General features: G+C 40.5%; 1 protein-coding gene across 1 annotated transcript; it reads right to left on the reverse strand.

Moving 5' to 3' along the window:
- Positions 1-5,128: 5,128 nt before the first annotated feature.
- Positions 5,129-11,631, reverse strand: snupn (snurportin 1). The gene is made up of 9 exons (XM_034589027.1): positions 11,485-11,631; positions 10,370-10,534; positions 10,081-10,264; positions 9,718-9,822; positions 8,869-8,965; positions 7,036-7,133; positions 6,793-6,870; positions 6,296-6,376; positions 5,129-6,128 (listed from the first exon to the last, which is right to left on the reverse strand). Exons 2-9 carry the CDS (start codon positions 10,525-10,527, stop codon positions 5,808-5,810), a joined length of 1,122 nt encoding a protein of 373 aa, XP_034444918.1. The 5' UTR covers positions 10,528-10,534; positions 11,485-11,631; the 3' UTR covers positions 5,129-5,807.
- Positions 11,632-11,932: the final 301 nt, after the last annotated feature.

The following is an 11,932-nucleotide window of genomic DNA, read 5'->3' on the forward strand; positions in this document are numbered from 1 at the left end:
GCTCTCTGACCTCCGCCTTCATTCATAAAAATAGGGAAACCAAACAGGAAAATCACCATTTTGAGTGTGAGTGCTGGAGGGAGGACTCCTGCCGGAGCTCCGTGGTGTTCAGTGACTGTGTGGAGGCAGGGAACTCTGCTCTCACGTTCACCTGCTCAGGAAGGTTCTCTTCACCCTCTGCTACACTTTCAAATGTTGAGGAACATTCGGTGCCTTGCCAAGCACATCGATACCACACAAGTTAGTCCTTTTAGGTACAGTTCATGGTAGAAACTCCATGAACGGGTAACGAAATCACTGTAAACATTTCTACAAACACTCATGAGGCACAATCATTTATGTGAAGTATCAAAAACCTAAATCGGAGTTTTATTTTTTATATATATATAAGTTTTATTTTTGCTTTGATTCAAAGGAATAGCTGGTTTCAGGATGTTGCGCTTACTTGCAGTCCTGCTGACACTTAAACATGAAGACTGACACAACTTTATTGTTTGCACAGTAAATATGAAGCAAACAGCCAGAAGCTAATTAGCTTAGCTTAACACAAGGACTGGAAATGCATGGAACAGATTAAGATGTATCTTTTTTTGTTAATCTGCATTAAAACCAGAATGTAAAAACGATAGGTTGAGGTTTTTTATGTAATTTTTACACATCAGTGTTTATGGGTTAAATAAGTATAATTTTAATTTCCATACCTTTCAATGAGGGAGAAGAAGTTAATTTTGTTTATGAAACATTTTAGGTCAATTATTATATTATAATTATAATTATTATATTCATAAACATTTCAAACAGATCTTTGGGGGATCTTCAATAGCCTTCATTATATATTGTGACACAACAGATCTCTGTAAACTAACAGCAAATTACTGCCTGATGTAAAATGAGAAGAAATTACTCAAAGGGAGCAACTGCTGAGGGAGTAACTATTACAGGGCCCCTGTAATAGTTACAAGAATAGCAATTTAATTAGTGAAACTCTCAACTCATGCTACATTAAAATCCATTACACTTTATGGGAATTTGATGACATCATAGGAAACAGAAAATACCCAACAGAAAGATAACCCCCCCCCCCCCCCCCCCCCCACACACACAGGTCTACACAATTATTATCAGCTGCTGATATATTTCAGAAGGGAGTTCCTAATGAGACTGTAAAAGTAATGTAATGTTAAACAGCACATGAGCGTGTGTGAGGGGTTTGGAAGATTTATCATTGCTGTGTTGATCCTCTCTTCAAATATTCACCAGTAATGGAGGAAAAGCCTTTCGAGAATGGTGGATTATTTATTTATCTGACTTCAAGAGATTTTTTTTTTCTTTCAAGGAAAGGTTAATTATAGGTACATTCACATGCTGTTCATGTTTTTTTACACAAAAAAAGACAATCCCACAATAGGCGGACTGTAAATAATGAGGCGTGAGAAAGTCTGGTTGAAAAACCAAAGGGAAAAGGGGGTGGAAAACAATAGACTTCCTGTGCAACCAACTGACATCATGTCATTTGGGAAACTGTGATTGGTGAACTTTAGTCCTGCCCACATAATGTCCAGAGTCTTTGAGCGCATCAAACTCTTAAGAGATGAAGGCCCGATTTAACTCACAGTACTTGCCAGGGAAAACAGACAGAGATTAAGGTATGTCGTTTCCAAAGAGACCAGTTTGTTCCAAGATGTTGTCTGGACAGTATGTTGAAGCCTCTGGTCCAACATAATCCACTATAAGACTATTAGACTCCATATGCCAGTAATAAGTCTGAACTTATTAATGTTCATATAAAGGCTTTATGGAAATCACATCTGAATGGATTTTCAAAAAATCCCAAATGTACTGTACAAAAGCTTTGATCCAGAGGTCATACCCTCAACATTGTGTCTGGGATTTTATGGGTTTTCATGGCTAGAGGAGGAGGTGACATTCGGAAGTTACAAACATATTACACATGGTGGATCTTTTTTAATTAAAAAATATATGAACGGTATTATTTGCTGCTCCGATTTCATGCAGAGAGTTTGATAAGATAATTGGCTCCACTCTCATGTCTGTTTATTAAATATGAGCCCTCATTAGCTGGATATCCTGGCTCATTGGTATATCTAGGATTTTTCTTAATCGGGGGGGGGCCCATAAAGGGGCCACAATTTACACAGCAGGGCCAATTAAATGTCCAACATCCACACACAATTTCTGATTCGGTAAGGTGCACATTAATTCATTCCTTACTCTTGGCTCTACAGGTTTGAGCAAAGCATCACATCTTTCAATATATTTTGCAAATGATTGCTGGCTCGAGCACATTGTGTCCTTCGAAAAATAATATTACAATTCTGAACAAATTGTCTTATTTATTGTGAGTATTTCAAGTGACTCGGCCCATGGATCCGTGAAAACATGAAAGAGAACCTGTGGTAGCCTTCAGTCATCATAAAAACTATAAAGGTGTTTAGTTTGTCCAGTCTGGGCTTCTGTGAAAAACCATGGCAGAAAACAACAATTCGATACAATTTAGATGATCACTCATGATGAAAACATCACTAGGATAATTTTATATTCGATATCGGCAAATAGATCTCTTTCACCTTAATTTTACACACTGGACCTTTAATACTAGGAATTAACACCCAACACAAATCTGCTCCGCTTCATAGAAGTCTTGTGACAAGGTCTTGGTGTTTATAGCGATCAGACAGGCCTAAACAAAATTGTACTTGTGCGAGACGGAGCTCTTTGAAAGGTGTTACTGTGCACTGACATGTGCTCAGTTCCTGGAAAGTGCTGCTGACTAATAGCTGAATTCTTGCAGTAACCACATGCCGAACTCTGCTCTCTGTGACACAGCCCTCGGGTTATAGGTGAGTGAATGTGAGAGAAAGAACATACCACTGTACTCAATAAAAAGCATTTATCGAACATCTAGCTCTGTAATATTGCTTCACGTACAGTGACAGCAATCTCATTTGGTTGCCTATATGCTGTTTGCACACATGTTGACGAGATGCAATGACACGATGAATCCTTAAACCACGTGGACACAATGCTCATGCGGTGTTTTCATTCATCTGTTGATATTTCAATAAATGTGGTTGATGATAAATCAGGTTTAAATTTCAACACATTTTTCCATTCCAGTGGAAATCTCACTAAAGAACTATCCTCACTTTAAATGATCAGAACCCGGCACTATTACTGTCATAGATTCTTTGATGCTCTTCAGGGGTTATGAGATATTGTGTCTCCTACGTTTCCCCGAATAAGTTACACTAATAATCCCCACAGAAGGGCAGTGAGCATGTTATTTTCACCTGTCAACGTTTCCGTGTGGGTGGTGATAGCAATAGTGATACCATCGCAAAACCAATACAAAGAGAAAATAAAGATTTGTTCTTTCCAGCATAGAAACAGTTAGTCGTGGCACAAACACAAAAACATGTCATTAGCTGCGGTTTGGAGCTGATGTTTCTTTAAAGAAAGTGGATACGCTTTGGTTCAAAGGTCAAACACAAAGCACTGTACTTATACAGCTAGTTTAAAATATAAACTTAAATTGACACATCGACCTGGTATTGCAGTACCTTCATGAAGGGTGCACCCACACTGTAGATGGCGATAATGCCCCTTGACGTTGGTTGCCAACTTGCCAACCGCCAATTCACCGAACAAAGAATAAGAAGTAAAAATGTAAATTAGGACAGAAAATAGACCTTCAGATTACAAACAGAGTCCAAAATCGTGTAAAAGATGCTGTGAATTAAAACAATAACCAAGCCATTAGCTCTGAGAGGATGTACCCAGCTTAATACCGACATCAGCATGCTAACATGCTAGAAAATGACAATGCCAAAATGCAAATGGTAAGCAGGTTTATGTTTAGCCTTCTGGCATTGCATCATTTGTTTGCTTTAAATAGTTTACATTTGAGGAACTTTACTGATGAACCCCAACTGGAATAATGTGATGGTGCTACATACAAATTAAGCGATCTCCAACGTGATGCCTGTTAACAGGGGCAACAATGCCCAAATTTCATGACAATACATTCAAGAGTTGTAATGAGTGTTCATGTGGGGGCCATGTACAGAAATTCAGGCCAATCCCATAAAATTGACAGAGATATGTTGTAAGTCTAAAGGTTTATCTTCTGGAAATTTGTATAATTTCATGGGCATCCGAGCAATAATTATCTGAGTCCGAACCAACAAACAAAGTCTGAACCAGAGGTTAACTCTACCATCAGCTACTGTCAAGGTCCTAAACCAATGAACTTCAGGAAAATATACCTCAACAAATCAAGGTAGAAGTTAAGAACAGGACTTTTTAAAGTTGAAACCAGCAACAACACACTTGGAAACTGTAATTTCTCGTAAACCAGGGAAACAAAAGGAAAAGGAAAAGCAGGTCACCTCCCTTCCTAAGATATTGTAAACTACTTCAAACAACAAAGATCTGGTAACCTGAGGCGACGTTAAAGAGGATGTGCTGGCACAAGTCACTGAAACTAAGTTCAAAACCCTGCCAGACAATCCGCACATCTTTTCCTGTTGACAGTTTCCACCCGGCTCTTCAGTTTACGCAAATGGCAGTGAGCTCAGTGCGGAGGGGAAGAGACGCTGAATTCTGCTGATGAGAGATGGTAACTGCCGTATGAGTCACATCTTACCATCAATGGAACATCAGATACTTGCAGGTACACTGACAGAGCTCGTACTGTCAGGTAAATGCAGAGTATTTTCGCAACTTAACCAATAACATCAAACATAGAGTATATTCAAATTCTATCCCTAAACTTTTAGTTAGGTTAGTTTAATTTTATATACAAGTCTATATTTTATGACAGAACTAACACTATTTAGTAGTTTACTTGAAAATCAACTATGAAATTATATTTTGACAGTTGTTTTTTTTTTTAATTGTTTGATATTTTCAAAAGGGTGAAAAACAACCAGAAGCAAATTAAATGAGCATGTGATGACTTTGGAGAAATTTCTGTTAGAAAGACTCTTTTATTATCATTTAAGAATTCCTTGTAACAAGTTGTTTCTAGAAAATCAACAGATTTTTCAAATACTTTACACCTTCTAACAAAACTCAAAAAACCCTGGGAACAAAGAGAGGTGGCGTAGTCCATTAAAAAAAACTTTTATTTAGAAACATACACTTTTAAAACACCTTTTCAACAATTTTAAACTTCTTTTGAAATAGTAAAATCCTATGCCAATCCTTTTCATGGTCACAACTTAGCGACATCTGCCCTTCCAAAATGCTAAGTGAATCGTAAACTCTCCGTTACTGTTATTCGAATGGTTTTGGTTAATGTTTGTCGATGCCGGTTATAAGAAACATACCAAATGACCAGAGCAAGGATGCGATGTTACGTGACATCTGAAATGCAGAGCAACAAAATAACACGACCCCGAATATAAATGTGCCACACTGACATAAGACGCTTCTTGTCCTTTTTGGATCCCTCCAACAACCTATGGTGTTATGAAAGGATCTGCACAACGGACTGACTGTGGCTGAATCCTGTGCAGTTTTTCTCAAGGAAAGAACCATTTTCAAGTTCTGCATTTTGATGTAGATATACCAATGTTTTTAGCCAAAATCGCAACGGATATACAGCGTAGCTCTACTAATCTGCACTCTGAAGGCATCCTGAACAGTGCCTGATTAGAATTAGCCATGCTTTGCAATAGGTCCGATCTGCAGAAGCATTCAGCAGAGATTCTAAAGAGCCATATGTGGGCCGACGCCACTCAGAAACACTGAGTAAGCTATTTGCATCCCATTAAGCCTCCCACTCAGTCCTCCATGTTTGCTTCTCTTATTGGCTTTTGATTCAAGAAATTCAGAGAGTCCGCATTGTCCGGGCTCGGCGTGGACAGGTGCTCTAACTCGTAGCCTCCGCTCCTGTTGGCTGGGCGGACTTCACTTGAGGTTTTTTTGTGTTCCAGGATCTGCTGCAGCTGGAGGCTGGCATACTCAGGCTTGGTGGTGAGCGGCCCGATGGGAACCTCTATACCCAGGATGTCAGTGACCATGTAGGGGCGAAGCCAGCCAACTAGAGGGGTGCTGCCAGGAGTGTAGTGGGTCTGCTGGTGGTAGAAGAGGAGACCATCGACCTGCAGCCACAAATTAAGCATTAGATTTATCAAAGCCTGATCTTAACTAAACTAAATGTATTTTTGTTTGTCTGTTCATAAGCAGTTTAATATTTTTTTCATGAACACATCATCTACTTTAACACTCTAGCGTTCATCTGAGGTGTTTGCAGAGAAACTGCTCTTACGCTGAAGCTGTACTCAGCAGCCAGGGCTTTCTGAATGGATTCTGCTGTGCAGGCTGTGCTTTGGAGGCTCACAAACCGGAACTGTAGGACCAAACAAAAACAGAAACACCACTTTGTTAGTTCCTAATAGAATTTGTCTTCTTGTCAAATGTGAGAAAATAGTTTTCCAAAAGTGAATTTACTCAACAGGGTCTGATTTAGCTTCTACTGGGGCTTTAATTAATCTCCATAATCTTAAAGATTTGTGTGATTTTAGTCCAAAATTAGTCCCCAAGACAGTTACAGGAGTATGTCTTCAATTTTTCATTAGTCTTATTTTCCTAGGTTCAAGTTCAGGACTTTATGTTTTCCCATATTGGGAAATAAGGTGCAGCAAGACATAAAACAAACAGAAAATACAATATAGTGTCTCCAGCAACAATACAAATACAGATCAAGAAAAGTAGGAAAAATGGGGCATGACGTGGAAAGGCTCTATTCCTGTTGCTGGTACTCACAGGGTTGCGTTTGGCGATCTCTGATAGGCCGCCCGTCTCCCCGACTTTGGACTGAAGCCAGAAGAAACGGAATTCGGTCTGTTGATGAGAAAACAAGCACTGTAAACAAAACCCCCCCCATTTCAAATACTGAGGCAATGAGATGGGCAACGTGGTCAGAAGCACATCTGTGGCCCAGACTTCGCTACTTAGGCAATTAGACAAGCATTCCTGGGTTGCTGGAGGATTTGAAGCCAGACTCACCGGGCAGTCGTAGACCGGGTGGCCTCTCCAGCACATGACGTCCAGGATGTAGTACGTTCTGTCCACTTCGCTGTAAATGCAGTCTAAGATTGTGTAGTCTGCGTGGAGCAAAAACAAAGACCAGTTCACACACAGACAGAATTCACATGTACCCTTAACTATTACCGACTAATTAAAAAGCAATAAGAAAGGTTTCACTACTTAATAGTATATAAAATTCACAACTGCAGGATGCTTGATGTGATCATTGATCTGGACCAGTAGCACAATGATTCCAATAACTCATTTTGGATGTGCAAATCATTTTGTGTTTCCTATTAATGTTTTGTAACAAACACCAACGAGAAGAATTTCCAATAACCACGAGGATGGTGCAACAGCTGTGAACAACAAGTTCTGCCACACATTTTAGGCTAGAATAAGTCTTGAATGCCACTAAACAAGTAGACAATATCAACTCTTCACTCTGTGTTGTAGTTGTATTGCCTTTTTACTACTCCCTAATATCCACTTTTGCCACAAGGTAAATTATTTTCGGATGTGGCTGAGGGGTAGAGCGGTCTTCCTCCTACCAGAAGGTCAGAGGTTTGGTTCCAGTCTTTCCCATCTGCATGCCGAAGTGTCCTTGGGCAAGACACTGAACCACAAATTGCCCCTATTAGTTATTGGAAGTCGCTTTGGATAAAGGCGTAAGCTAAATGATATGTAATGTAATATTTAACAGATGGCTAAGATGAGGCAACAACAAGATGGCTAATTAAAAAACAAATGTGACGATATCAACAAGAAATACTGTTGAGGAATAAAGGAAGAGAAATAAAATCTCTTTACCAAAGCCTCCTTATATTTTTGTTGAAATAAAATTCCCCTTTTTTTTAAAATAGTGACTATCAATTAGAAATCCTAATCATGAATTGAATGACCGCGCAGCTCATTTCTCTTCCTGCTTGCTTGAATCATCCAGTTTATATTGCTTTTATTATGTAAAGCACTTTGTGTTGCATTGATTGTAGGAAAAGCTGCTGCACAAATAAAGTCTGATTGATTGACGGATCAGAGGCAGCTTTGTACAACAGCCCAACCCATGTAATGTTCAGTCACGTCAGGACTGTGCCAGAGAGGTGTTGACTTTAATCTGCTGTATGTTTTGTTGCCCACAGTTATGGTGGCGTTATTTGAAAATACTTTGCGCACAAAACAAGCAAAGCAATAGACAGCTAGTGACACTGAGCAGACTTTATTCAAGCCCAAATCAATCTTCAGTATCATGCTGTGCACGATAATGAATAGACGACATTTAGCTGCATTTATCTGTCACAGACCCATTGATAATCCACAGGACCTGCAAAGGGTATGGTGATAAAGTTGTGTGCTTAGCATGAATAACATGTTTAATGCACCAAAGTAAATGAACTTATCTTGAGCCCAAGGTTAGTTAAGGAAGCTGACATCAATAAATGTAATCATGTGTTCTAGAACCAATGAATAATTAATTATCATTATTACATCATTAATTAGGCTGCTCCTTTATGGAAGTCTGTGTTAGAACCTACCTGTCTATGTCTAACTGCAGAGAAGCTACAAAGTTCACTTGCCTTTTAGCTCCTGAACTGATTGCAAGTATTTCAGAGTCCACCAATGACATTGGTGCCATCTTGTTATTGTCTTATTTGACTCATGAAAGAAAAATGAAGGTTGCTAATCAACATATTTAGACATGTTAAAGAAATAAACAGAAGAATCTACTGTTGGAGAGACACTAATTCAAAAAAATACAGAGTCAGTATGTTTCAGTGACCCCTGTGACTTGTCTGATGCAACCAGGCCACCTACCTTTTCCCATGGCAGAGTTGTGTCGGTTCCCACCAGGCAGCAGGGAGGGGAAACGGTTCACACAATAGCCGCTTTTAGTGTACGCCGCAGTGGAACCCTTTAGAGAAAGGCAGGACCAGAGACGTTACATGAGGGAAGAGACAAAACACACCACAACATCTTCTCCCTGCACCTTGAGTTTCACAGAGTTTGAGGTGTTTCTGTGTTTCTACCACTAAATCAGTTCATCCTTGAGTCCAAGTGAACATTTATGCCAAAACCCCAGAGGCATGCACTTCCTTTCACCACAGAGAAGTGGTTACTCTTTGTTCCTATTTTAGAGATCTAATGATTAAATTCAAGTTTGCATCAGCATGATGTCAACTTCTCTTTCCAGTTGAATGACGACACCAAGTGGCTCAACACACTTTGTGTTGTCTGTGTGTGGCACAACTTGCATTGGATTCTTCTCCTTCTACAGTTTCCTCACCACCTCAGTGCCAAGGCCAAAAGCTTTTTTTATGGCAAAAATCATAATCATGATTATTTTTGTACAATATTGTAATCACGATTATTTAAAATAATAACCTATTGACTTTGGAAACATCACACACTTATTGAACATTAAAGAAAAAAAGAAATAGTTTAAGTGTTAACAGATTACAGTGTGTACACAGCCTGAGTGAGCAGCACAGATCAGCCGATTCTGCTCCTCTGCTCTTTTCTGATCACTCACACGTAGAACTGATCTTTACAAAAAACCTGCTAAATTCACTCATGGATAAACAGGGCGTCACTTCTATCTGTGAACTATCTGCCCCTAAGGACAGATTGTGTGACATAGCTTAAAGAACAGTGACAGGTTCCTACCTTGGAGGCAACAATGAGAGATCTTTTCCCAACAGGACAAACCACCATCAGCCAATCAGTGTCCAGTTCTGATGGTACATCCACCAGCCACTCTGACAGCATGAGCTGAGGAGGAAGTGGAAACAAATTCAGCGCTTCATCAACATTTTTATTAGAGACATCAAGATCTATGGAAGAATCTGTCAGCAGTCAACTGAAGTGTGATTTGTTACAAGGTCTGATGAGAGAGCAGGGCAGTAATTCTACAACCTACTGTGCCCTCTGCTGGACAAAATGAAGAATGCAGCAAAAAGGGACAGGAGGAATGTGTTCCTCACACACGAGTCAGAGTAATACCTGGGTCACAACACGTCAAACACTGACCTGGTTGGCATAATGCTTTGGGAGCTTCCTCCTCTCAATCTCCATCCCATCTTCCTCTGCATTGCTGTCTATCTCCCGTTCCCCCTCGTCCTGTTTCTCCATGTCCTCCTCCCCATCGCTGTCTGCCCCTGTCCAGTCCCCATCAGCCAGACGCCGCGCATGGTTGACGTAGTTTAACCTTTTACTGGGATGACATGAAAAAGAATGGCTCATTCAGACCCTCTCTCTGTGGTGTTGCCTTTAAAGATCACCAGTGGTATTTACAGGTGTAAACTGTTGGGACACAGACCTTTTCTGCAGGTCAAGGAAGCGCCTTCGCCGCTCGCTCTGCTCCAGGACGCTGTGCTTGCTCTTGTACTGGGCCAGTCGAGGGTGTGGGGCGGCTGTGCTGTTGAGCTCCTTGGACACAGCAAAGCTGGCCGAGAGGGCTTTGGTCAGGTCATCCATGGGGACTCTGCAAATCAGTTCAAAACAATGGTTCTGTAGGTTTAAATGGCATTTTTCTCCTGGTGCTTATATTGTTAAGTAATTCATGAATAATCCCTATATGCAAGCCTGAAAATTAGAATAGTGGCAATATTAGTGATAATCTTTGGGAGCAGATCAGACTAAATAAAAAAAACAATTGTGACAAATTACAAAAGTTTGGGTCCTAGGTTGATAGTTGAAAACTTGGCGTCTTTGCTAACTGTCAAGCATGAGGGTGGCAAAGGGAGGGAACACTACAGGCTGAGAAGAGGCGGGTTTCTACAACGGGACAATGTTCCAAAGCAGATACAAAATTAAAAGACCACCACCATAAACTACTTCAAGCAACACAAGCTTCTGGAAGATCCCTCACAAACTTAAACATCACTGAACATCTGGAGAGATCTTAAACTTGATGTATGAGCAAGACAGCCTGAACATATCTGAGAACTTGTTTATGTATAGAATAAAGACTGTTAGCTTTTACAGTAAACTTAGATATTGTCGGGGAGGAGGGGGGGGTGGGGCTGTGGTGTTGGTGATGTGTAATCACAGACTGTTCATAACAGATTGGGCACATTAAACTACCTTTAGTTTAACAACACGATATAACCTCACTGACATGACGTCATTAACGCTGAGAGACAACACGCGCCGTCAGAAACCAGTGGCACCAGTATACTTTCATCTCGCGGAGGTTTGACTCGTGAGCCCTCTTGAGTTTTTACAGAAATCCCAGTGTTACAGTGCAGATTAGCACGTAGCATGATGCTAAAGCTGCTAGCACAGTGTGGGCCGACGAGACAACGCGGAGTCGACACACGCTGAGTTACGGGCTCGTTTCTTGCAGCCACACGTGATAAGCAGGCGCAGCTTCAGCGGGGTGCAGTTGCTGTGGTGGGAGATAAAGAAGAAACCAGTGAGACACTCAGATACCTGGGACATGCAGGAGGCTGCTGCTGGTGGTGCTGCTGCTGGTGCTGCTGCGGAGGCGTCACGCTGACATCTTCCCACCACTGGAGACAAGTCGTTGGTCGACCAACCGCAGAAACTATCCCGGAGTTCGAGCAGCGTCACCTCCATTGAAAACAAACTACTCTGAACAATTTATCATGTTTCCTGAACACACTGTAAAAAAATAAAAACGGTGACAATTTCCCTGTGAGGTTTTACAACATTACACAACAGGACTGATTGACTGGTTTTTATACAGAAGCCTGTTTATTTGTTGAAGTGTTCGTTAAAGCCATGGTTATACTGTGTATTTGTACATGTTTATCTGTATTAGTAAAACGTGTATTCAGATCATTAAGTAAAAGCATCATTACCAAACTAAATGTTTGGTAATAGTACTTCTGACTTCAAAGTTCATATGTATTATCAA

This window comes from Hippoglossus hippoglossus, chromosome 6 (assembly GCF_009819705.1).
Source record: "Hippoglossus hippoglossus isolate fHipHip1 chromosome 6, fHipHip1.pri, whole genome shotgun sequence".
Taxonomy (NCBI): Eukaryota; Metazoa; Chordata; class Actinopteri; order Pleuronectiformes; family Pleuronectidae; genus Hippoglossus; species Hippoglossus hippoglossus.